Source organism: Saimiri boliviensis, chromosome 12 (assembly GCF_048565385.1).
Source record: "Saimiri boliviensis isolate mSaiBol1 chromosome 12, mSaiBol1.pri, whole genome shotgun sequence".
In the NCBI taxonomy this organism is placed as follows: domain Eukaryota; kingdom Metazoa; phylum Chordata; class Mammalia; order Primates; family Cebidae; genus Saimiri; species Saimiri boliviensis.
In genome coordinates, this window is record NC_133460.1 from 8,943,643 (window position 1) to 8,970,264 (window position 26,622).

Consider the following 26,622-nt stretch of genomic DNA (forward strand, 5'->3'; position numbering starts at 1 on the left):
CGTGTGCCTGTAATCCCAGATATTTGGGAGGCTGAGGCAGGAGAATCGCTTGAACCCAGGAGGTGGTGGTTGGGTAGTTGCAGAGTCCAGATTGCACCACTGCACTCCAGCCTGGGTCACAAGAGTAAAATTCCACCTCAAAACAAACAAAACCATAACGTTTCCTTGAGCTCGGAGGCAGTTTTCAAAGAATGAGGACTGTATGGGAAGCCTCTTGGAGGCTCGCTGACTTGTCAGCTCATGTAAGGTAGCTGTGCTTTCTTCATCTCCCCTCCTGCAGGGGTGGCATCCAGGGGTCTGGGGCAGGGACTCAGGTTCCCTCACCCCCACTTCCTCTGGAAAGAACATGACAGGCAGGCCACATGCACTTTTGTCAGGTTCCTCCCTGAACCCACCCATGAGTTGCAGGCCCACCTCTCCCTCAGCAGAATCTTGGAACTACCATTCTTAGCAAGGCTGAGCTCCCTTAGCTCTCAGTCTGAGAGGCTTCATGGAGGAATCGAGACTTGGGTCAGTAACTAAGGGACACTTTGGGAAGGCCCGGTTAAGACTGGGGTGGGGAGATCCAGAGGTGGTGGCATCTGAGCTGAGCCTCAAAGGACCCAGAACTTTGGAATGTTTACAATATGCCTAAGATGGGGTCTAGCAAACAGCTTCTTTTATTCTTGTTTGAAATTACTTTTCTGCTTACAAAAGTAATTTATACTTGATCTAAAAAAAAAAGAAAGAAAAATTACACAATGTTGAAAGCAAAAATACACCAGCTGGGCCCCAGAAGCCCTATGTACAGAGAAGAGCCTGTAGCCCAGTTGCTGACCTGGGAGGATGCACCTGTTGTCAAGGTTACGAGGATGTGCCTGGCACCACGGGGCAGAGGACAGAGTTCTCTCCGGCAGCCTCAGGAGGCCCCGCTGCTAATCCACTGTCTTCTTTTCCACCTGCGCCTGCAAGAGAAGCAGGTGGATCAAACTGGTGTCAAAGGAGAAGGGAGAGCTGAGCTCACTGTTAGGAGTCTACTGGGCCTTGCTGTCACCCCAGCCAGCAGATATTCCAGAGCCAGAAGCCTCTGCCTAACTGAAAAGTGACTGCCACTCAGGGACACTGCTTCCAAGGCCACCAGCCCAGGGCCACAAAAGAAAAATTACAAAATGTTGAAAGCAAAAATTCACCAGCTGGGTCTCAGAAGCCCTGTGAACAGGGAAGAGCCTGTGGCCTGGCTGCTAAAATCATTTCTAGAAAACTTGAGGCCAAGTATGGGCTGAGCACTTGGAAGCCACAGCCATCGCCTCTGCCGGACCTGGGGTAGGGATGGCGGGATGGAGGGGTTGGCAGGGAGGAGGTGGTAGATGCCTGAGTGTGCCTGTCTGCGGAAGCCTTACTCTGACTTTCATCTGGAGAAGGTGGCTGTGCTCCAATTCTCACAAAAGCACCATGGCCCCTGGCCTGGATGGATCCCAGCAGTAAGCAGCAGTCTCAAAGGGGTGAGGACTGTGAGATGGCCTTATTTCATAGAACTCAGAGGGAACAGACCCTGAGCCAGACTCCAACCCCCTCTGCCCTCTACAGGGACCTCCTGGTGGCCTCAGGGTGGTGACTTCACTCCTCTGAGCCCTGCCTCCCACAGGCCAAGAGGACTGCACCCTCTGCACCAGTTTGGCAGGAGAAGCCAGGGGGACATGCAGAGGCTCTCAGAGCAGGACTGGGTGGTAGGGGCTTCACAGTGAGAGCCAAGCACTCTCACCAGCTCTGGGAGGACAGGGTCCCTCTGAGTCCCTGAGCACTGCTTGCACCAGGCCTGAGACTCCAGTAGGGGGATGGAGGCCAAGGGGTCCATTAGGTTCCCTGAGAGCTCCAGGCTTGTGGCTGCCGACACTACTCTCTCAGGCATTCTGGGGTCTCAGCCCCAGGGGAGCTTTGGGACCGTGACCCTCTGACCTCAGGCCACTAACCCCTCAATTTCCATCAGTGAGGCAGGGTCCCTGCACCGCCAGCAAACTGAAGGAACCCTAGGGGCCCCTTTTCTTATAATGGGCTGCTAGGCTGAGTGCCCTCCCTGACCCCAGGGGCCACCTGTTCAGAGGTCACAATCCAAGGCCAACTGCTATGGCTGCTTTTCCTCTCAGGGAATGGCAGAGCCCACTCCCAGTCAGGAAGAAACCCCAGCTCATCTTCCCACCCAATGCACAGCCCCCTGCCCCATCTCTCTGGAACTTCCAACTCAAAAGGTGCACCCAGCCCATTTCCTCTGCTACCCAGATTCCTGACCCCACCGCTCCCTGCTCTAGCAGAGCCCAGAGGCAGACCTCTGGTCCTGAGGACCTGCTGTGGGGCCAGTAGGAGGCCTGTCCATCTACAGGGGACAGCAGCACAGGACCTGGGCCACCCCAGGGAGAGCTGGGTGCAGGGAAAGGGGCAGCCCTGTTCTCACCCTGTCTCTGCTACCATGCCCCACCTGGCTGTATCCCCCAAGTCTAGCTGAGAGAAAGGTCTAGTACATAGCAGGGGCAGAGCCAAGGGCCCCAGGGAGTGGGAGTGGGGTGTAAAGACACTCAGTCCATCCATCCCATCACTCCCACAGTAAAGCAGAGGGAATGATCCTGCCCCGTCACCTCCAGCCAGCCCGCAGCAGCTAAGGCTACACCACCAGCCCTACTCCCCCACAGGACTGATCTATATCTCGGTGAGCCCCAAGCTATATCTCCCTGGAGATACAGCTTGCGGGGGGTGACTGCTTGGGTAGAAGAGGCAAGTAGGGTAGCGGCAGTCCCGGGGAGCTAGGCTGAGGTTACAGCCTTGGTCTGCTTGGGGTCTCATCCTGCGTGCCTCAAGTCTCCAGAGCCCAGCCTGCACAGAGTTGCTATTCAGTGGATGTTACTAAGTGACTGAACGAACAGTGAGTGAGACAAAAGGAGCTATCTAGAACATATGGAAAGGTGACCCATCAAACCCCTGGCCTTGGAGACGCTCATAGAGCAGCTGTGAGCCAAGACCTTGAAGCTGACAGCAACCACCTGTGGGCCCCACAGCAGCCTCAGAGGCACCCTCGTGAAGAAGCCAGTGGGCAGCGCATTCTAAAGTGGGGAACAGACGCAGAGAGACCAGGCTGCTCAGAGGCAGGGTTGGAAGTCGGAGGATGCCCAGGCCTGTGTCCTAACCCCTGTGCTACTGCTCCCCACACACAGTCAAAGCCAGGGAACAAGGAACCCAAAGGACAGGGAGAAGGGCCTGAGGGAGCCTGCGCGGCTATACGGGCCACCCTGGGAGGTGCTGAGCTGTCCTGGCGGGGGCGTTGTGGAGCCTCACCTGGGTCCTGCCTGCTTCGTTTCTGCTCAGGCTCCTGTGGGGGTGCCTCGATGGCCCTCTGGGCCTCAGGGTGGGTCTGGAGGAGGGCCTTGGCAAGAGTGGCGGGGCCCGGCACCCCCAGGGACATGACACAGTGCACGCCCTTGCGCTTGGCCCCCTCCACCTTGGCACTGTCTTTGGAGGCTGTGAGCAGGACCAGTTTGGAGAACTTTCTGGGCTTCCTTGGGGCTGCTGCTGCAGGGACGACGTCTGTGCCTGGCTTGGGAGATGGCTCCTGGCCAGCCTTCACACTCTCACCCTCCTGCTCGTTGGACTCGGGCAGGGGCATCCCGGGACCCAGGGCCTGTCCTTCAATCTGTGCTCAGCCCCCAGCAGGTGGATTTCTCCTACTCCCAGGCCAGGAAGCTGGAGTCTGGTGGTTACGTCCTGAGGAAGGAAGCAAAATCCCGTCAGTGGAGGAAGCCCTTGGGCCAGGGCTCTAGATACAGAGCTGGGAAGGAGGTGGGGCAGATGGGGTTGCCTCACGGCTCACTGGGGCCAAGGCTGGCGTGGGGCCTAATGGAAATAGGGACCCTGGCTGGTCCTTCTTCTTCGCTAGTTCCTCTCCTGGCAGCCTTGGGTACATCACCCTGCTCCAACCCCATTTCCCCATCTGGAAAATGTGTGTAATAAACACCCCTCACAAGGGGCCATCAGAGTGACTAATGCCTAAGAGCTGAGCCACTACTGATGGGCCTTCCCACGTGCTGAGCACGGACAAAATGTTTCTACCCTGTGTATTCTGTTTCCAGTCCCCCATCCCATCCCTGTTATGACAGCATGCTGTTCTTATGGACCCAGTCACAGTTCAGGACATTGAGGTATGTCAGTGTGATCCACACATCCATGGAGCAGCAGAGCTGGGGTGGACCAAAAGTCCATGGCCACACAGCATCTGGTGTACTTCATCCATGTTAATAGACACTAGTGTCCCTGGGCACCAAGCATCAGAGCTAAGCACTTTGGGGACATGAGTTCAGTTTGTGTCATCACAGGGAGCATAGGCCAAGCACCTGCCAGCCCTTTGCAGACCACAGCACTGTAGCTGGTCCTAGCAGGTGGGACAACCAGATCCAGCTGCATCCCCATCTGCAGGCCCACAGGCTCACCAACCCGCTGGTTTTCACACCAACCTTGTGTCTGAGCTGGTGCTGATGCTGCCCTGGCTGTGTAGGGACAGTGAAGTGGAGGTGTCGTGGATCCCACGGTCACTGAGGGCTCCTTGGCTTTTGGCCTGGAGAAGCAGAAAGGATGGGTTATAACCCTGTAGGGTCAAGTACCAGGCTCTGGCTGGCCTGGAGACTCGGTCCTGGGGTGTTACAACACCAATGTGGGTTGGCCTTTCTGTCTTGTGGGGGATGACTGGGTGGTGGGTGGATGACGGGGTCTTTCCCAGCCTACAGCGTTAGCCTAGACACAAGACTGCAGCCTGGGCAACCACCTGGACCCCTGTCCAGGATCCAGGCAGGACAACGCCCAGAGATGCCCACTTTTCCCACAGGGTCCATCCCCCAACCTGGGCTTGAGGTTCTTATGGCTTCCTTGGACCCCTCCCAATTTGTCTGGCCTGAGGGGTCCATGCCCAGCACCCTGGCGTTTTCTTTTTTCTTCTTCTTCTTCTTCTTTTTTTTTTTTTTGAGACAGAGTTTCGCTCTTGTTGCCCAGGCTAGAATGCAAGAGTGCAATGGCATGATCTCAGCTCACCGCAACCTCTGCCTCCCAGATTCAAGCCATTCTCCTGCCTCGGCCTCCCAAGTAGCTGGGATTATAGGTGCCTGCCACCATGCCTGGCTAATTTTGTATTTTTAATAGAGATGGGGTTTCACCATGTTGGTCAGGCTGGTCTCGAACTCCTGACCTCATGATCTGCCCACCTCGGCCTCCTCAAGTGCTGGGAGTACAAGCGAGAGCCATCGCGCCCGGCCCTCCCTGCCACTTTCTAAGACCCTATTGTCCATGAGAGGGGCGTGAAGATGCAGGGCTGGGATAGGGGGTTGGGGGCCTTGTCCTGTGTGCTCCCCTCTGCAGTCCCCTGACCACTAAATAAAAGGAGTTTGAAGCCCACCCCAGGGCTACCTTCTGGAGGGGTGGGTACTAGAAGAAATGTTCCAGGCAGCGAGTCACACGCCTGCAGAGTACTGCAGGGATCACGTTATCCGCCCATTTCCTGACTAGCCAACCCCCGTTATTCCTGTGCGGCCCTTCCAGCTCTGCTCATCTGCCTCACGGGGCGATGTGGGTATGCCGGGGACCTGGGAACTTGCGGTGGCAAAGACCCCGCCAGCCACTCTGAGGTGGAAAAGGGTTACCGGAGGCCCAACCAAATAACGCCCCACTTCACGTGCCGATTGGCTCCGGTGCACATCCCTCTGGCTGCAGCTCTCCCCTGGGCTCCCATGCTCGGCAGCATGAACTGGTGGTCCGGCATGAATAAATGCCAGGTTCCCTGACCCCGCGTCCGAGTCCACCCCGGGTCCTCTAGCGCCTCCCATTGTGTCGATTCTGCCACCGCAGGGCCCCCAGACTACAAAAATGATACGGCTTCTTGCACACCCAGCGTGCAAATTCCTGCAAGATACAGCGGTCGGTCCCCACGAGGCTGGCAGGGACCCAGACTCACCAGCCTCCTCCAGGCCGGCAGCACTTCCCCGAGAACTCCACACTGACGCTGACCCCCAGATTGCGTACGTCCTTATGTTAGTACAGAAGTAATTGAGGCCGAGCGCGGTGGCTTAAGCCTGTAATCCCAGCACTTTGGGAGGCCGAGGCGGGTGGATCACGAGGTCAAGAGATCGAGACCATCCTGGTCAACATGGTGAAACCCCGTCTCTACTAAAGATACAAAAAAAAAAAATTAGCTGGGCATGGTGGCACGTGCCTGTAATCCCAGCTACTCAGGAGGCTGAGGCAGGAGAATTGCTTGAACCCAGGAGGCGGAGGTTGCGGTGAGCCGAGATCGCGCCATTGCACTCCAGCCTGGGTAACAAGAGCGAAACTCTGTCTCAAAAAAAAAAAAAAAAAAAAAATTAGCTGGGCATAGTGGCGCCTGCCTGTAATCCCAGCTACTCAGGAGGCTGAGGCAGGAAAATTGCCTGAACCCAGGAGGCGGAGGTTGTGGTGAGCCGAGATCGCGCCATTGCACTCCAGCCTAGGTAACAAGAGCGAAACTCCGTCTCAAAAAAAAAAAAAAAAAAAAGTAATTGTGGTTTTGCCACTGCAATGACAAAACCGCAATTAATTTTGCACCAACCTAATATTTGGCACCTGAGGCACCTCCTTGCCATTCCATAGTCCCAGCTCTGTGGTCTGGCCAATTCTGAGCTGTAGGAAAGAGCCCCAAAGTGACAGCAGCTCCATCTCAAATTAAAACCGCAGAGTAAAGGAACAAGACAGCCTAAACTACTGCCCAAAGAAAAAAGTCAGGAAAATAAAAAAATCTTAAGCTGTAACAAGAAGGGAATCCTGAAATATGTAAATTGGGCTCTTTCATATTGTGAAATATATATTTGGTCTTTGGCCCTCCCAGTATATAATTCCTAAAATTCCTGGAATCTCCAAAGTGATGTCTTTCTGTATGCTCAGGCACTGACTGATGGCAAGTAGCCCCCGAGGTGCTTCAGTGGGGCTGGTCACCAGAAAGACCAAGGTAGGGTTAAAGGGTTGGGACTTTCAGCCCCACCTCCAACCTCCAGGAAGGGGAGAGGGGCTGAAGGTTAAGTTGATCACCAGTGGCCTGTGGTTTAATCAATCATGCCTACATAATGAAACCTCCATAAAAACCCAAAAGGAGAGGGTTCCAAGAGCTTCCAGGAACACATGGAGTCCCTGGAGGGGTGGGGGGGGGGGTTGGGAGTCGGGTGGAAATGGAAACTGAGTCCCTCTCGCACGTGCTGCTGCATTTAAATTTTCATCTGCGTCCCTTATAATCAAATAGTACATGTAAATAAGCTTTTGTTTTTGTTTCTTTTTTTTTGAGACAGAGTCTCGCTCTGTCTCCCAGGCTGAAGTGTAGTGGTGTGATCTTGGCTCACTGCAACCTCCACCTTCTGGGTACAAGCAATTCCCCTGCCTCAGCCTCCCAAGTAGCTGTGATTACAGGTATGTACCACCATGTCCAGCTAATTTTTGTATTTTTAGTAGAGATGGGGATTCACAAAGTTGGTCAGGCTGGTCTTGAACTCCTAACCTCAAGTGATCCACCTGCTTCAGCCTCCCAAAGTGCTGGATTACAGGCGTGAGCCACCACGCCTGGCATTGTTTGAGTTCTTTGAGCCGCTCTAGCAAATAATTTAATCCAAGGAACTGGTCATAAGAATCTGAGATCGTAGCTGGTGGGTCAGAAGAGTGAGCAAAACAACCTGGGCCCTGCAATTAGCATCTGAACGGAGGGAGGTCTCCATGGTTTGGGGCCTCACCTGCAAGATCTGACGCTGTCTCTAGGTGGATGACATCGGCATTGGATTTGTATGCTGCATAACTGACTACTTGCTCATTAGGGTTGCAGAAGCCTTCTGTGCTGGGTGACAAAATTGAAAACGTACTTTTGAGTTTCTGTGTGTCTTACTGGCTGGCTCCAAAAAACTGTAAATGACTACCCAAAACTCAGAACAAAAAGAGCAACTGTAAATGACATGATACCTACACAGGTCCACAGAGGTCTAACTGACACACAGTACAGCAGGGCTACTTCTGAGCGGCCTGGTGCAGGTCTGGAAGCTTCTTGCTCCTGCCTCCACCTGCCTCTGCTCTGCTGTCTGTCCTCTGAGCTCCAGTAACAAGTGGCTTCCTTCAATAAAGGCCCTTAGAGGCTGGGCATGGTGACTTATGCCTGTGGTTAGACCATATGGGGTCAGGAGTTCAGGATCAACCTGGCCAACATGATGAAATCCCATCTCTATCAAAAACGCAAAAATTAGCCAGGGGTGATGGCACATGCCTATAGTCCCAGCTACTCAGGAGCCTGAGGAATGAGAACTGCTTGAACCCAGGAGGTGGAGGCTACAGTGAGCCGAAATCACGCTACTGCACTTCATCCTGGGTGACAGAGTAAGACTGTCTCACAAAAACAAAAAAAAACCACCCCACCAATCATATTGGATTAGGGCTTACCCATATAACTTCGTTTTACCTTAACACTCTTTTATTTTTCTTTTCTTTCTTTATTTTTATAGAGATGAGGTCTCGCTATATTGCTTAGGCTTGTCCCAAACTACTGGGTTCAAGCAATCCTCCTGCCTGGGCCTCCCAAAGTGCTGGTTATTTATCTGAGACAGGATACTGCTCTGTTGTCCAGCCTGGAGTGCAGTGCCATCATCATAGCTCACTGTTGCCTTGATCTCCCAGGTTCAAGTGATCCTCCTGCCTCAGCCTCTTAAGTAGCTGGGACTACAGGTGCACATCATCATGCCCAGCTAATTAAAAAAATATATATATATTTTTTTAAGAGACAGGTCTCACTATGTTGCCCAGGCCGGTCTCAAACTCCTGGCTTCAAGCAATCCTCCTACTTTGGCCTCTAAAGTGCTGGAATTAGAGGAATTAACCACCACATCCAGCCCCTTAGCACCCTTTTAAAGATCCAGTATTCAGGCCGGGCGCGGTGGCTCACGCCTGTAATCCCAGCACTTTAGGAGGCCGAGGTGGGTGGATCATGAGGTCAAGAGATCGAGACCATCCTGGTCAAAGTGGTGAAACCCCGTCTCTACTAAAAATACAAAAAATTACCTGGGCATGGTGGTGCATGCCTGTAATCCCAGCTACTCGGGAGGCTGAGGCAGGAGAATGGCCTGAACCCAGGAGGCGGAGGTTGTGGTGAGCCGAGATCGCGCCATTGCACCCCAGCCTGGGTAACAAGAGCGAAACTCAGTCTCAAAAAAAAAAAAAAAAAAAAAGATCCAGTATTCAAACGACATCGTATTCTGAGACCCTGGGGACTAGGACTATAATATATAAATTTTGGTGGACCCAACTCAGCCCTTAACAGCTTAGAACACAGAAAGAGTGGTGAATTACAGCTTTATAGCCCGTAGGTCTCTAAATCTTGACTCAGGCACCCACATACACCTATACCTCAAGCATGCTCCTGGAGGGCAGGAACACCCAGGGCTGTACACAGGTGCAGTGCAGGGAGCATCTGCTTTGGGAGGGGCCAGCAGGATCGCAGCACAAATGTCCGCACAGGTATGAAAGCCCCAGAGGATCCAGAATATGATTATCTTGATGTATTCTTTAGGATCACCATCCAAATAATAATTTTTAAAACCCCCAATTTTATAAGTCTTGCAGCCTGGGTGTGGTGTCAAACACCTGTAATCTCAGCATTTTGGGAGGCTTAGGTGAGAGGATTGCTTGAGCCCACGAGTTTGAAACCAGCTTGGGCAACCTACGGAGGCCCTGTCTCTACAATTTTTTTTTTTTAAAATTAGCCGGCCATAGTGGTCCATGCCTGTAGTCTCAGTCACTCAGGAGCCTGAGAGGCAGAAGGACAGCTTGAGCCCAGGAGTTCAAGGCTACAGTGAGGTATGATCCCACCACTGCACTCCAGACTGGGTGATGGAGCAAGACTTGTCTCAAAAACAAAACAAAACAAGACCAAAAAAACTCCAAATTCTTGTAAAAGTTACTTTCACCCAAAGGTTATGGGTTTGAAAACATAGTCTTGAACAATACATAGCTCCTGTATATTGCTAGGGCAAAGTTATTTTAAATGGAGCATTAAGGTTATTTTAAATTTTTGAATTATGTAACTGAAAGAAAATAATATAAAATAAACAATAAAAGAGAGAGATCCAAGATGGCTGTTTACTAGCAGCTCAGGATTGTAGCTCCCAATGCAAGTGCAGAGAACGGGCCGGGCGTGGTGGCTCAAGCCTGTAATCCCAGCACTTTGGGAGGCCGAGGCGGGTGGATCACGAGGTCAAGAGATCAAGACCATCCTGGTCAACATAGTGAAACCCCGTCTCTACTAAAAATACAAAAAAATTAGCTGGGCATGGTGGTACGTGCCTGTAATCCCAGCTACTCGGGAGGCTGAGGCAGGAGAATTGCCTGAACCCAGGAGGCGGAGGTTGCGGTGAGCCGAGATCGTACCATTGCACTCCAGCCTGGGTAACAAGAGCGAAACTCCGTCTCAAAAAAAAAAAAAAAAAAAAAAAAAAGAGCATGTTCTAGCCCAGACGTCCCCAAACTTTTTTACACAGGGGCCAGTTCACTGTCCCTCAGACCGTTGAAGGGCCGCCACATACTGTGCTCCTCTCACTGACCACCAATGAAAGAGGTGCCCCTTCCTGAAGTGCGGCAGGGGGCTGGATAAATGGCCTCAGGGGGCCGCATGCGGCCCGCAGGCCATAGTTTGGGGACGCCTGCTCTAGCCCAATGTAAAGAAACTGAGAACCTTGAAAAAAGGTTGGATAAAATCCTAACGAGAATAGACAATCTAGAGAGGAACAGAAGTGAATTAATGGAACTGAAGAATACAATACGAGAACTCCGCGAAGTATGCACAGGTTTTAACAGTCGAAATGATCAAGCAGAAGAAAGGATATCAGAGGTCGAAGACCAACTTAATGAAATGAAACAAGACAAGATTAGAGAAGAAAGAGTAAAAAGGAATGAGCAAAGTCTCCAAGAAATATGGGACTATGTGAAAAGGCCTAATTTGCGTTTGATAGGTGTACCTGAATGTCATGACGAGAATGAATCCAAGCTGGAAAATATTCTTCAGGATATTATTCAGGAAAACTTTCCTAACCTAGTAAGGCAGGAAAATACTCAACTTCAGGTAATACAGAAAACACCACAAAGATATTCCTCAAATAGAGCAACTCCAAGACACATAATCGTTAGAGTCACCGGGGTTGAAATAAAGGAGAAAATTCTAAGGGCAGCTAGAGAAAAAGGTCAGGTACCCATAAAGGGAAGCCTATCAGACTCACAGCAGATCTCTCAGCTGAAACCATGCAAACTAGAAGAGAGTGGGGGTCGATATTCAGTATCCTCAAAGAAAAGAATTTTCAACCCATAATCTCATATCCAGCCAAATTAAACTTCATAAATGAAGAAAAAATAAAATTTTTTGCGAACAAGCAAGCAGAGATTTCATCATCACCAGGCCTGCTTTACAAGAGCTTCTGAACGAAGCACTACACAGAGAAAGGAACAACCAGTGTCAGTCATCCCAAAAACTTACCAAAAGGTAAAGAGTATCTCTATGATGAAGAATCTATATCAACTAATGGGCAAAATAGCCAGCTAGCATTCAACGACAATATTAAACTCACAAATATCAATGTTAATCCTAAATTTAAACGGATTAAATGCCCCAATTAGAGACACAGACAGGCAAATTGAATGAAAAGTCAAAACCCATCAGTTCGCTATATCCAGATCCATCTCATAAGCAAGGACGCCCAGAGACTCAAAACAAAGGGTTGGTGGAAGACTTGCCAATCAAATGGAGAGCAAAAAAAAAAAAGAAAGAAAGAAAGAAAGAAAGGAAACAGGAGTTGTAACTTTTGTCTCTGACAAAATAGACTTTAATAGTGACAAAGACTAAAAGAAACAAACAAGGACATTACATATTACATAATGGTAAAAGGATCAATGTAACAACAGGAGTCAATGATCATAAATATATATGCACCCAATATAGGAACACCCAAATACATAAGACAAGTTCTTAATGACTTATAAAGAGACTTGGACTCCCGCATAATAATAGCAGGAGACTTTGACACTACGTTGTTAATATTCGATGAATCAACGAGATAGAAAATAAACAGGGACATCTATGATTTGAACTCAGACCTGGAACAAGTAAACTCAGTGAATATTTATAGAATTCTTCACTCCAGGTCCACAGAACATACATTTTTCTCAGTATCACATTACACCTATTTTGAAAGTGACCACATAAATGGAAGTAAATCACTCTTCAGCATTTGCATAGCACTTCACAGACTTAAATGAAATGTTGGTTGGCTGTTTGTTATTTTCTTCCCTTATTCTTTCCTGTCTCCGCTGTTAAGCACAATTATCGGCATAAAAGAGGTTCTTAATACCTATTTTTAGATTGCATTCCAGCCTGGGCAATAGAGAAAGACTCTTGTTCTCTCTCCCCCTCTTTCTCTTTCTTTCTTACAAAAAAAAAAAAAAAAAAAGAGTAGACTGATGGCAATTATATTCAGAAAAAAAAAAAGAATAAACAATAATAGCAAATCTGCAGGATCCCAACCATCCCTTGACAAACTGCTTTTATTTCTATATGACTGTTTCTTATGTACACATTTCTCATAGCTATGAGTAAAGCTTTCAAATAATTGTATTTCCTGTTTTCTTTCCGCTTTTAGGAGAGGTACCGCCAGTTTAGAAACCTTAGAAACCTTAAAGACCTTTAATAACTTCCAACACACGATTAATCCACACCAGTAGGTGCAGAAAACACAATTTAAATCTCAAGCTACAGGCTGGGCACGGTGGCTCATGCCTGTAATCCCAGCACTTTGGGAGGCCAAGCTGAGTGGATCACCTGAGGTCAGGAGTTCCAGACCAGCTTGGCCAAGAAGGCAAAACCCCATCTCTACTGAAAAAACAAAAATTAGCCAGGCATAGTGGTGCACACCTGTAGTCCCAGCTACTCGGGAGGCTGAGGCAGGAGAATTGCTTGAACCCAGGAGGCGGAGGTTGTAGTGAGCCAAGAACGTTGCCACTGCACTCCAGCCTGGTGACCAAGTGAGACTCTGTCTCAAAAAAGAAAGAAAGAAAGAAAGAAAAATTCTTAAGCTACAATAATTGTAGTTGGGCATAAGATGGAGGTGTTGTTACTTTAAATGAACCACTTTTCAAGAAAATAAAATGCTTACCATCTTTTTTCCAAAGCAAGAAAAAAATGAAGTAAAAAAAGATGTAAGACCTTGAAATGTTTATATTTGGTTTACAAAAAAAGAATTAAGTTAGAAAGTCATTTGAACAAATTTAGCAAAAACAGTCTTTTCTAGGCTAAACAGCTATGCATTTTTCCAAAAATGACTAAAACAGAACGTTGGTCTTGGTTGTCCCCCCTCACTCAGCCCGTCTGTCTCCTTCTGTGTGCTCTCCACTGAGATCATATTGGCTGTGTATTTACTGACTTTATTTGACCGGTTCTTAATGTAAAAGAAGCTGTTTTCAAAAATTCATATTAAAATGCCCTAAGGTCAACCAGGAAATACATTATCAAATGTTAACAGTGGTGTGACTGAGAGATTTCATTTTTCACAAATTTTCTATTATTTTCTCAAAATTTTAATATGCATGAACTCAATTTTTTTTGCATAAGCTAATTTTACAGTGGGAACATATTTAATATTTTAAAAAAAGATGTTTACAAGGTTTCCTTTCTTTCTCCCTCTCTCCTCCAGGCACTCAGTTCAGCCTCAACTTCCAGGGCTCAAGCAATTTTTCCACCTCAGCCTCTCAAGTAGCTAGGACCACTGTTATGTACCACTACACCTGGCTAAAATTTTTTTTTTTTTTTTTTAAGAGACGAGGTCTTGCTATGTTGCCCAGGCTGGTTTCAAACTCCTGGCCTCAAGCAGTCCTCCTGCCTCAGCCTCCCAAAACACTGGGATTATAGACATGAGCTGCCGCTACACCTGGCACAAGGTAATTTTTTTTTTTTTTTTTAGATGGAGTTTCGCTCTTATTGCCCAGGCTGGAGTGCAGTGGCACAATCTTGGCTCATCGCAACCTCCACCTCCCTGGTTCAAGTGATTCTCCTGCCTCAGCCTCCCGAGTAGCTGGGATTACAGGCATACACCACCACACCCAGCTAATTTTTGTATTTTTAGTACAGATGGGGTTTCTCCATGTTGGTCAGGCTGGTCTTGAACTCCTGACCTCAGGTGATCTGCCCACCTCAGCCTCCCAAAGTGCTGGGATTACAGGTGTGAGCCACTGCACTCGGCCAGTAATTTTTTATATTAGTCCATTATTCAGAGTAAAACTGTCCATATTCCTATGTGACATAATGTCATACAAGAAAATAAGATTAATATAAACAACTGGGATAAATGAATAAATTAAGTACATTAAAATCCTGGTTTTAGATTTATAGACACAACAGAAATTGGCAGAGTGAAGACACCACCCTGAGTCCTCATGGGTGGAAAGGGGTGTGTGTGTATGTGTGTGAAGAAGAGAAAGAGGCTGGGCGTGGTGGCTCATGTAAAGACACCACCCCAAGTTCTCACAGGTGGAAAGGGGTGTGGCTCATGTAAAGACACCACCCCAAGTCCTCACAGGTGGAAGGGACATGGTGAAACCCCGTCTCTACTAAAAATACAAAAAATTAGCTGGGCATGGTGGCGCGTGCCTGTAATCCCAGCTACTCAGGAGGCTGAGGCAGGAGAATTGCCTGAAAAAAAAAAAAAAAAGTTTTGGCCGGGCGCGGTGGCTCAAGCTTGTAATCCCAGCACTTTGGGAGGCCGAGGCGGGTGGATCACGAGGTCGAGAGATTGAGACCATCCTGGTCAACATGGTGAAACCCCGTCTCTACTAAAAATACAAAAAATTAGCTGGGCATGGTGGCACATGCCTGTAATCCCAGCTACTCAGGAGGCTGAGGCAGGAGAATTGCCTGAACCCAGGAGGCGGAGGTTGCGGTGAGCCGAGATCGCGCCATTGCACTCCAGCCTGGGTAACAAGAGCGAAACTCCGTCTCAAGAAAAAAAAAATAAATAAAAATAAATAAATAAATAAATAAATATAAAATGAAAGAGAGGAGAAAAACCCTGCCACTCTGGTCCTCCTACCTGCACCTGGTCCAGAAGTAACCTGCCCAGAGCCATGTCCTTGGTCCTTGAACTGGGACCTGAGTCAGGAAAAAAATCCTATTATGTCAACCTTAACCTCCACTACTGCCCCCCAACAACCTCCCTTCCCAGTGTCCCCATCACCCCGCTCTGTCCCTGGGGAGACGGAGGCCTAGTCCAGAGCCAATAGCCTTGGGCAGCAGATGCTTAAAGTCAGAAATGCCGTTTACAAAGACAACTGCTCTTCAGAGCTGAGGTCCTGCCTTTGAAGCAAGTGGTAGGGATTATAACTCAGATAATAAAATAAATATCCATGAGTCCAAGTTGATATAAATAACTGAATATTATTATATTGAAGGGACAAATATTCCTGAAGAGGAATTCTGAACAGTATGGCAGACACTTCTCCCTCCAGCAAGTAAAGCTTAAGTCCCCTCCCTTGACTGTTGGCTGGGCTTAGTGCCTCATTTACTTTTTTTTTTGAGACAGAGTTTCGCTCTTGTTACCCAGGCTGGAGTGCAATGGCGCGATCTTGGCTCACCGCAACCTCCACCTCCCGGGTTCAAGCAATTCTCCTGCCTCAGCCTCCCAAGTAGCTGGGATTATAGGGGCCTGCCACCACACCCAGCTAATTTTTGAACTTTTAGTAGAGACAGGGTTTTGCTATGTTGGCCAGGCTGGTCTCGAACTCTTGACCTCGTGATCCACTCACCTTGGCCTCCCAAAGTGCTGGGATTTATAGGCATGAGTCACTGTGCCCAGCCAGTGCCTCATTTCCAAAGATGAGAATTTGGGCTGGGCATGGTGGCTCACGTCTGTAATTCCAGCATTTTGGGAGGTTGAGGTGGTTGGATCACTTAAGGTCAAGAGTTTAAGATTGGCCTAGCTAACATGGCAAAACTCCGTATCGACTAAAAACATAAAAATTTGGCCCAGCGCTGTGGCTCACACCTGTAATCCTACCACTTTGGGAGGCTGAGGTGAGCAGATCATGAGATCAGGAGATCAAGGCCATCCTGGCTAACACGGTGAAACCCCATCTCTGCTAAAAATACAAAAAAATTAGCTGGGCGTGGTGACATGTGCCTGTAGTCCTAGCTAGTTGGGAGTCTGAGGCAGGACAATCACTTGAACCTGGGAGGCAGAGGCTCAGCGAGACAAGATCATGCCACTACACTCCAGCCTGGGTGACAAAGCAAGAATCCGTCTTAAAAAAAAAAAAAATTAGCTGGTCATGGTGGTACATACCTGCAATCCCAGCTACTAAGGAGGCTAACACAGGAGAATTGCTTGAACCTGGAAGGCAGAGGTTGCAGTGAGCCAAGATCTCACTGCACTCCAATCTCACTACACTCTAGCCTGGGCAAGAGTGAGACTACATATCAAAACAAAACAAACACACACACACACACACAAAATGAATGCGGGATTAGATCCCAGATTAGATCCTGGAACAGAAAAAGGTATTAGTGAAAATACTGATGAAATCCAAATAAGATCTATATAGGTTAGTTTTCTTTTTTCTTTGAGAGATAGAGTCTTGGTATGTTGCTTGGAGTACAATGACACAATCATGGCTCACTGTAACCTCAAACTCATGGGCTCAAGTGATCCTCCTACCTCAGCTTCCCAAGTTGCTGGGACTACAGGCACACACCACCACGTGTGGCTAATTTTCTTATCTGTAGTAGAGACAGGGTTTCATATTGGCCAGGCTGGTCTCGAACTCCTGACCTCAAGTGATTTGCCCTCCTCGGCCTCCCAAAGTGCTGGATTACAGGTGTGAGCCACCACAGCTGCTCTGTAGTTTTATACCAACAATAATTTATTATGTGAGGTGTTAACATGAGGAGAAGCTAGGGGTGGAGAGGATCTATGGGGACTCTGTATTGCCTCTGGGACTTTCCAGAGGCAATAAAGTAAAGTTTAAGTCATTCCAAAATAAAACTTTTTTTAGAGGTCATGCATTAACATGACCCAACACATTAACTATTTTATCACAGAAAACCAAGCGTTAGCACCTTTGCTTTTTCAGTTTTGTTTCTTTTTTTTTTTTAACCTAGTCTTTTGAAGTGCTTTTTGCTTAAAAGGTTAGGACAGATTGAAAAATGACTTATATACACACATACACACACACACACAGAAACACCAAAGTTTGAGCAAAATGGCCCTGAAAAAGGTTGCCTGGTGGGAACTGTATTTTATGAATAATTTTCATGTGTTCTGGAAAAAACCAAGTGATACTTTTCTAAATATCAAATTTCAGGTAATCATAGTGTTTAATACCTTATTTTCCAAACGATATTTCTTTTCTACAATTAGTCCTGTGCACACCTCCTAAGTAGTAAAATAGTACATTTGCTTCAATGACTTTTTAACTTAAAGTTACTACTGATCTTAAAAAACATGGTATTTGCTCTAACTCCTGGAGCAGTAGAGAAATACAACTCCATACAATCTCAGAGAAGCAAAAGTTATGAAGATGTCTTCCTACTCTCCATTTCAAAGACAAGGTAGCCAAAAAGGAGCAACCCTGGACTTCTTCCAGGATAAAAGGCTTAGCTGGTAGAGCTGGTCGGCCCACAGGACTGGAACACCCACTGGGCTTCAGGTTCCCCAAGAAGATCATGACATTGTTGGAAGAAATTAAAGAAGCCCTAAACAAATGGAAAGACATCCCATGTTTATGGACTGGAAGACTTGATATTGTTAAGATGACAATACCTCTGGCATTGATCTATAGATTCTTAATTCCAGCTGGAATTTTTTTTTTTTTTTTGAGAAACTGACAAGCTGGTCCTAAAATTCATATGAAAATTCAAGGAAACCAGAATAGCAAAAACAATCTTCAAAAAGGAAAATGTTGAAGGACTGACACTTCTCTATTTCAAAATTTATTATCACAAAGCTATAGTAATCAATATGCTGTGGTACTGGCATAAAGAGAGAGACCAGCAGAATAGAACTGAGAGTCCAGAAATACACTCTTACATATATGGTGAACTGATGTTCAACAAAGGTGACAAAACAATTTTGTGGAGGGAAAATAGTCTTATCAACAAATGTTGGGCCAGGTGTGGTGGCTCATGCTTGTAATCCCAGTACTTTGGGAGGCTGATGTAGGGGGATCACTTGAGCCCAGGAGTTCCAGGCCAGCCTAGGCAACATAGTGAGATCCTCTCTCTACAAAAAATAATAAAAATCAGGTAGGGCGCGGTGACTCATGCCTGTAATCCTAGCACTCTGGGAGTCCGAGGTGGGTGGATCACATGAGGTCAGGAGTCCAAGACCAACCTGGCCATCATGGTGAAACCCCATCTTATATTCAAAAAAAAAAAAAAAAAATTAGCCAGGCATGGTAGGACATGTATGTAGTTCCAGCAACTTGGGAAGCTGAGGTGGGAGGATTGCTTGAGGCTGGGAGGTCAAGGCTGCAGTGAGCTGTGACCGTGCCACTGGACTCCAGACTAGGTAACAAGCAAGACCCTGTCTCAAAATAAAAATAAAAACAAACATTAAATGCTAGGAACACTGAATATCCAATACAAAAGAATGAAGTTGTATGACTTCCTCACAGCATATACAAAAATTAACTCCAAATAAATTACATGGCTGGGCATGATGGCTCATGCCTACAATCCTAGCACTTTGGGAGGATGAGGTGGGAAGATCACTTGAGCTCAGGAGTTCGAGTCTAGCCTGGGCAACAATGGTGAGACCTCATCTCTACTAAAAATATCAACCAAAAAAAAAAAAAAAAATTTCCAGGCATGGTGGTATGCACCTGTGGTCCCAATTGCTCAGGAAGCTGGGGTGGAAGGATTGCTTGAGCCTGTGGGGTAGAGGTTGCAGTGAAAGGAGACTATGCCAACAAAATTATAGTTTATTACAAGAGCTACAGTAATAAAACTTTTTTAAAAAAAGAAAAACTAAATCCTCATAACCTTGGATTAGGCAAAGCTTTCTTCAATATAACAAAAGGCACAAACAACAAATGAAGAAAGAAACTGGACTCAACAAAGTTCAAAAGTTTTGCGTTTTAGCCATAAAAATTTTGAAAGTTAAAAGATAACCCAAAGAATGGGAGAAAATGTTTGCAAATCATGTATCTGATAAGGAACTTGTATCCAGAATTTACGAAGAGCTCTTACAACTCAGTAATAAGCAAACAAACAAACAATTTAAAAATGGGTGACCAGGTGTAGTGGCTCACGCCTGTAATCCCAGCACTTTGGGAGGCCAAGGCAGGCAGATCACCTGAAGTTGGTAGTTCGAGACCAGCCTGACCAACATGGAGAAACCCTGTCTCTACTAAAAATACAAATTTTTTTTTTAAAAAGTACAAAATTAGCCAGGCATGGTGGTGCATGCCTGTAATCCCAGCTACACAGGAGGCTGAGGCAGAAGAACTGCTTGAACTCGGGAGGCGGAGGTTGCAGTAAGCTGAGATCGAGCCATTGCAGTCGAGTCTGGGCAAGAAAAGTGAAATTCCCCGGGTCAGACGTGGTGGCTCATGCCTGTAATCCCAGCACTTTGAAAGGCTGAGGTGGGTGTATCACCTGAGGTTGAGAGTTCAAGACCAGCCTGACCAACAAGGAAAAACCCTGTCTCTACTAAAAATACAAATTAAAAAAAAAAAAATTAGCCAGGCATGGTGGTGCATGCCTATAATCCCAGCTACACAGGAAGCTGAGGCAGGAGAATTGCTTGAACCCAGGAGGCAGAGGTTGTAGTGAGCTGAGATGGAACCATTGCACTCCAGCCTGGGCAAGAAGAGTGAAACTCCCTGGGCTGGGTATGGTGGGTCACACCTGTAATCCCAGCACTTTGAAAAGCTGAGGTGGGCGTATCACCTAAGGTTGAGAGTTCGAGACCAGCCTGACCAACATGGAGAAACCCTGTCTCTACTAAAAATACAAAATAAATTTAAAAAAAATACAAAATTAGCTGGGCGTGGTGGTGTATGCCTGTAATCCCAGCTACTCAGGAGGCTGAGGCAGGAGAAACACTTGAACCCGGGATGTGGAGGTTGTAGTGAGCTAGGATTGTGCCATTGCACTCCAGCCTGGGCAAGAAGAGTGAAACTCCCTGGGCTGGATGTGGTGGCTCAAGCCTGTAATCCCAGCACTTTGAAAGGCTGAGGTGGCCGTATCACCTGAGGTTGAGAGTTCGAGACCAGCATGACCAACACGGAGAAACCTGGTCTCTACTAATAATACAAAATTAGGGTGGGCATGGTGGTGCATGCCCGTAATCCCAGCTACTTGGGAGGCTGAGGCAGGAGAATCGCTTGAACTTGGGAGGCAGAGGTTGCAAGTTAGCCAAGATTGTGCCATTGCACTCCATTCTGGGTAACAAGAGCGAAACTCCATCTCAAAAGAAAAAAATAATAAAGAAGCAGGGCGTGGGGCTCATGCCTGTAATCCCAGCACTTAGTGGGGCTGAGGCGGGAGGATCACCTGAGGTCAGGAGTTTGAGATCAGCCTGGCCAACATGGTAAAACCCTATCTCTACTAAAAATACAAAAATTAGCTGGGCATGGTGGCACATACCTATAATCCCAGCTACTAGGGAGGCTGAGGCATGAGAATCGCTTGAATCCGGGAGGCAGAGGTTTCAATGAGCCAAGATCGTGCCACTGTACTACACTGCACTGCACTGTAGCCTGGGCACAAAGTGAGACTCCATCTCAAAAATAATAATAATAAAAATGGGCAAAGGCTCCAAAGAGGCCTTTCTCTAAAGAAAATATACAAAAGATTAATACATGAGAAGGTGCTCAACAACATTAGTCATCAGGGAAATGCAAAAAAAAAAACACAATGAGATACCACTTCACACTACTAGGAAGGACATGATAAAAAAACAGACAACAGCAGGTGTTGGTAAGGATGAGGAGAAACTGGAAACCTCATACACTGCTGAAGGGAACGTAAAATGTTACAGTCATTTTTGGAAACCAGCCTGGCAGTTCTCAAAAGGTTAAATGCAGAGTTACCCTATGACCCAGCAATTCTACTACTAAGTATATACCCACAAGAAATGAAAACTACCATGTCCACACAAAAATGTACATGAATGTTCATAGCTGCATCGTTCATGAAAGCCAAAAGTGGAAACAGCCAAAATGTCCATCAATGGATGAATGGATGAATGGATAAATACAATGTGGTGTATGTATAAAATGGATTATTTGGCAGTAAAAAAAAAATGCTACAACTTGAATGAACCTTGAAGAAATAATACTCCGTTAAGACACCAGACCCAGCCGGGCGCGGTGGCTCACGCCTGTAATCCCAGCACTTTGGAAGGCCAAGGCGGGTGGATCACGAGGTCAAGAGATCGAGACCATCCTGGTCAACACGGTGAAACCCCGTCTCTACTAAAAATACAAAAAAATTAGCTGGGCATGGTGGCGCGTGCCTGTAATCCCAGCTACTCAGGAGGCTGAGGCAGGAGAATCGCCTGAACCCAGGAGGCGGAGGTTGCGGTGAGCCGAGACCGCACCATTGCACTCCAGCCTAGGTAACAAGAGCACAACTCCGTCTCAAAAAAAAAAAAAAAAAAAAGACACCAGACCCAAAAGACCAAGTATTATATGATTCCATTTACATCAAATTACTTAGAGTCTATAGAATCTACAGAGTAGGAAAATCTATGGAGACAGAACGTAGAATTGTGGTTGTCTTGGAGTTGGTGTGGGGAAGGGGAGAACGAGGAGTGACCGCTAGTGGCTATGAGCTTTCTGGGGTGATGAAAATGTTCTAAAATGATCTTTTGTGAGGATTGCACAACTTTATGGTCACTCTAAAGCCAATGAATTGCAGACCTTAAATGGATAAATTGCATAGTATGTGAATTATCTCAATAAAGTTGTCAAATATGCAGAAAAAGGTAAATTGAGTCTATAAACAGTGTTTCTCCAACTTCACTATCCCTAAGAATCACCTGGAGTTCTTTTAAAAATGCACAGTCCTGGGCCACTCCACCCTAGACTTCTGACTCAGAGGATCTGGAGAGAGACCCAAGAGTCTACACTTCTAACCAGTAGCCCCAGTTGATTCTGATGCTCTGGGAACACTGATAGATGCTATGTGCTCTAACCAGGGAGTCTGTGATTTCTAGTTTACAGGGTGAATTCTTCATCAGCCACTCCAGGAACAGGGATGGACGTGTCTTAGGTAGTTCCAGGCTGGATCAGTCTCTCTTCTGCTTCTTCCCTAAACTTTTAGCAATTTACGTTCCAAGAGTAAAGGTTTTAGAGGCTTTTGTTGTTGTTTTTGAGGCAGAGTTTCGCTCTTATTGCCCAGTCTAGAGTGCAATGGTGTAATCTCGGCTCACCACAACCTCCACCTCCTGGGTTCAAGTGATTCTCTTGCCTTAGCCTCCCAAGTAGCTGGGGTTACAGGCACGTACCACCATGCCTGGCTAATTTTGGATTTTTCGTACAGACAGGGTTTCTCTGTGTTGGTGAGACTGGTCTCAAATTCCTGACCTCAGATGATCCGCCCACCTCAGCCTCCTGAAGTGCTGGGATTACAGGTGTGAGCCACCTCACCCAGCCCAGAGGCAGTTATTTTTCCACTTAATCAGTGTTCACTGGATAAACCAACTTTTAAAAAGTGAAGTAGAAGCTGGGCACAAAGTGGCTCAAGCCTGTAATCCCAGCACTTTGGAAGGCTGAGGCAGGCAGATTGCCTGAGGTCAGGAGTTCCAGACCAGCCTGGCCAATATGGTGAAACCCCATCTCTACTAAAAATACAAAAATGAGCCAGTGTAGTGGCATGGGCCTGTAGTCCTGGCTACTCGAGAGGCTGAGGTAGGAGAACTGCTTGAACCCAGGACATGGAAGTTGCAGTGAGCGGAGATCATACCATTGCACTCTAGACTGGGCAATAAGAGGGAAATCTCAAAAAGTAAAAAGTGAAGTAGAAATGAATGGAAAAGATTAAAAGTCTTAACAGTTACCTTACTATACTCGTATTATATGTTCCCCCAACTCTGTAATCTGGTGGTTGGATATATTTTTTTAATTAAAAAATTAAAAAAAATTTTTTTTTGAAACATGGTCTCACTTTGTCAACCAGGCCAGAGTGCATGATCTCGACTCACTGCAGCCTCAACCTCCTGAGTTCAAGAGATCTTCCTGCCTCAATCCCCCAAGTAGCCTGGACTACAGGCGCTGGCCAACATGCCTCGCTAATTCTTTTTTTTTTTTTTTTTTTTTTTGAGACGGAGTTTCACTCTTGTTACCCAGGCTGGAGTGCAATGGCGCAATCTCGGCTCACCGCAACCTCTGCCTCCTGGGTTGTTCAGGCAATTCTCCTGCCTCAGCCTCCTGAGTAGCTGGGATTACAGGCACGCACCACCATGCCCAGCTAATTTTTTGTATTTTTTAGTAGAGACGGGGTTTCACCATGTTGACCAGGACGGTCTTGATCTCTTGACCTCGTGATCCACCCGCCTCGGCCTCCCAAAGTGCTGGGATTACAGGCTTGAGCCACCGCACCCGGCCATAATTCTTATATTTTTAGTAGAGATGGGGTTTCACCATGTTGGCCAGGCTAGTCTCGAAACCCTGAGCTCAGGCGATCTGCCTGCCTCGGCCTCCCAAGGTGCTGCAATTACAGGCATGAGCCACTGCACCTGGCTGGTGACTGGATATTACTTTGGGTCCCCAGTCAACATTCATCCTAACCAGCTGTCATGATGTTGGCAGCATGTCAGGAACTGGCGGGAGTCTCCTGCACCAGCAGGTCTGTGGGAAACAGGCTAACAGCCTCCCAAAGATGTCCAGATCCTGATTCCTGGAACCTGTGAGTATGTTAACTTATTCGGTAAAGGGGAACTAAGGTTGCACAAGAATTAAAGTTGTTCATCAGATTATCCTGGTGGGTCCAATGTAAACACTGGGGTCCTTAAAAGTGATTTCATACATATATATATATATATATATTTTTTTTTTTTTTTTTTTTTTTTTTTTTTTTTTCTTTGAGACAGAGTTTCGCTCTTGTTACCCAGGCTGGAGTGCAATGGCACGATCTCGGCTCACCGCAACCTCCGCCTCCTGGGTTCAGGCAATTCTCCTGCCTCAGCCTCCTGAGTAGCTGGGATTACAGGCACGCGCCACCATGCCCAGCTAATTTTTTGTATTTTTAGTAGAGACGGGGTTTCACTATGTTGACCGGGATGGTCTCGATCTCTTGACCTCGTGATCCACCCGCCTTGGCCTCCCAAAGTGCTGGGATTACAGGCTTGAGCCACCGCGCCCGGCCCTTTTTTTTTTTTTTTTTTTTTTTTTTTTAGACGGAGTGTGGCTCTTGTTACCCAGGCTGGAGTGCAATGGTGCGATCTCGGCTCACCGCAACCTCCGCCTCCTGGGTTCAGATAATTCTCCTGCCTCAGCCTCCTGAGTAGCTGGGATTACAGGCACGCGCCACCATGCCCAGCTAATTTTTTGTATTTTTAATAGAGACGGGGTTTCACCATGTTGACCAGGATGGTCTCGATCTCTTGACCTTGTGATCCGCCCGCCTCGGCCTCCCAAAGTGCTGGGATTACAGGCTTGAGCCACGGCACCCGGCAAAAGTGATTATATTTTTAAGATCACTTTTAAAAATGAAGAGGGAACAGATAAGGGTGAAGGAGAGATGTAAGAATGGAGGCAGGTCCAAGAGGTAAGATGCTGTCAGCTTTGCAGATGGAGGAAGGGGTCACAGGCCAAAGAATGCACGTGGCCTTTAGAAGCTGGGAAAGGCAAGTAAATCGATTCTCTCCCAGAACCCTGAGCAAGGAATGCAACTCTGACCACACTTTGATTTTAACTCAGTGAGACCCATGTCAGACTTCTGATTTCTAGATCTGGAAGATAAATTTGTGTCGTTTTTAACCACCATATTTGTCAGGACAGCAACAGGAAACTGATACAAAAACCTAGTGATGAGGTTCTGAAAGCCAGGAACCCTGCCTGGTGCCTCACAGTGGACCCACAGAATCATCTTCATATGCACGGGAGGGAAGCATCATCAGTGTCCACCGGCACCGGCACCAGCATCCTTAGCCACGAGGACAATTCCCTTGCCCTCCCCGGCAGGTTTCATCTGCGTAATGGAAATAGTGGTGAATTTAGCAGGGGTTGTCAATAGCTGATAGAAAAAGGTGAAGTCATTGCCAAAGTTCCCAGGCCATATGGACAGCTGCTCCCCAATAATCACTGTTCCATGCAGTCCAAGGGGGGCTGCGATTGACCCCCCGACAGGATGAGGGGACATTTTAGTGTGCAGTACACATCCTTACATGTAGATTTAAAACACCGGCAGTGACCCCTGCCCCAAGAAGGCCATGAACTGCGCCACTACGGTGTGAAGCGCTCAGCTTCCCCACAATGGGAACTGCAGTCACGGCAGCTCCTTCCCCTCATCACCAAGGCTCAGAATCTTTCTTCTACTCCTCCCTTACCCAATGCAATTGCCATCAAACGCGGCCTGTGCTGCACCCAAATGGCTCCAGCTCCCTGGCTCTCTCCTCTCCCATGAATACTCCCACAATCTGAGGCTCCGACTGTCTCCCTCGCCCCAATATCTCACAGCTCCAACTCGTTGCCGTCCCTGCAGGGCCGCCCCTCCCCCCCGCCCCGAGCTGCAACCATGGGACAGGGCCGATGTGGGTAGGGGACATCGGGAAGGCAGCACCGGGTGGGGCGGACGCCGCCCGGGGCCGGCGGGCGAGTGCCGGGCTCCTAGGTGGGGTGGCGTTGGGGCTTTGGCCAGGAGAAGCAGGGAGGGGCGAGGATCAGGGAGGAAATCGCGGAAGACACCACAGGAGGCGGCCTGAGCGCCAGGACGCGGACCCCTCTTCAGCACCCGCAGCCCTCGGGACCCCCGGGAGAGCCGGGCCAGGGACGTGTCCACGCCGGGGACGTGGGACCCTCCCCGCCCGCTGGGGCCCGTCCTCACCGACGGCAGCGGGCCCTCCCTCTCCAGCGACAGCGCCACGACGGGTCCCTCAGCCTCTGTGCCGAGGGCCCCCGCCTCAGCTCGCGCCGTCACCTCAAGCCGGGGTCACGGCGTGAGCATGCGCAGCAAGGCTGCGGGGGCCGCTCTCCTGGCTGGGGCAGCTCCTCCGGGTTTTGCCCCAGCGGCGTAGAGCAGGGAGTCTGGCCAATCGGAGGGCGGAGGCGGGGCCAGGATTCCATAAGTGGGCGGGAACACCAGGGATTGGGTGTCGCCATCCGGGGACGGAGCCTCGGAGGATCTTCGGTCTGGGTTGGTCCTGGTCGAGGTTCTCCCAGCAGCGGTGAGGTGAGCTTCAGTGATACCCCGGTCTGCCTCAAGGATTTGACTCTGGCTCCCTACGGGGGAAACTGGAGCATTTGTTTAAAGGTTTTGTTCGCCCCCGTCGGGATACTGAGCGTGCGGAGGGAAGGTCTTAAGGCTCATGGAAGCCGCCGCCTTGTGTTCAGCTGTGCATCCTTGAAGACGCAACAGACTCA

General features: G+C 48.1%; 1 protein-coding gene across 6 annotated transcripts in view; it reads right to left on the reverse strand.

Annotated features, from left to right (window-relative positions):
* The window catches only part of FLYWCH2 (FLYWCH family member 2), a 32,544-nt gene extending 6,263 nt beyond the window's left edge, over positions 1 to 26,281 (reverse strand). The window contains exons 1-5 of one of the 6 annotated variants that reach the window (XM_074381718.1): positions 26,087 to 26,280; positions 15,132 to 15,190; positions 4,476 to 4,576; positions 3,304 to 3,729; positions 818 to 944 (exon numbers count right to left, since the gene is read on the reverse strand). In XM_074381718.1, coding sequence (XP_074237819.1) covers positions 844 to 944; positions 3,304 to 3,631 — 429 coding nt within the window. In that variant the 5' untranslated portion in view covers positions 3,632 to 3,729; positions 4,476 to 4,576; positions 15,132 to 15,190; positions 26,087 to 26,280 and the 3' untranslated portion in view covers positions 818 to 843. Of the gene's footprint in view, positions 1 to 616; positions 712 to 817; positions 945 to 3,303; positions 3,730 to 4,475; positions 4,577 to 7,757; positions 8,955 to 11,018; positions 14,095 to 15,131; positions 15,191 to 26,086 lie in introns of those variants that run through there. The other 5 variants (XM_010339093.3, XM_074381715.1, XM_010339094.3 and 2 more) reach the window with 5 other exon arrangements.
* Between the last annotated feature and the right edge of the window lie 341 nt (positions 26,282 to 26,622).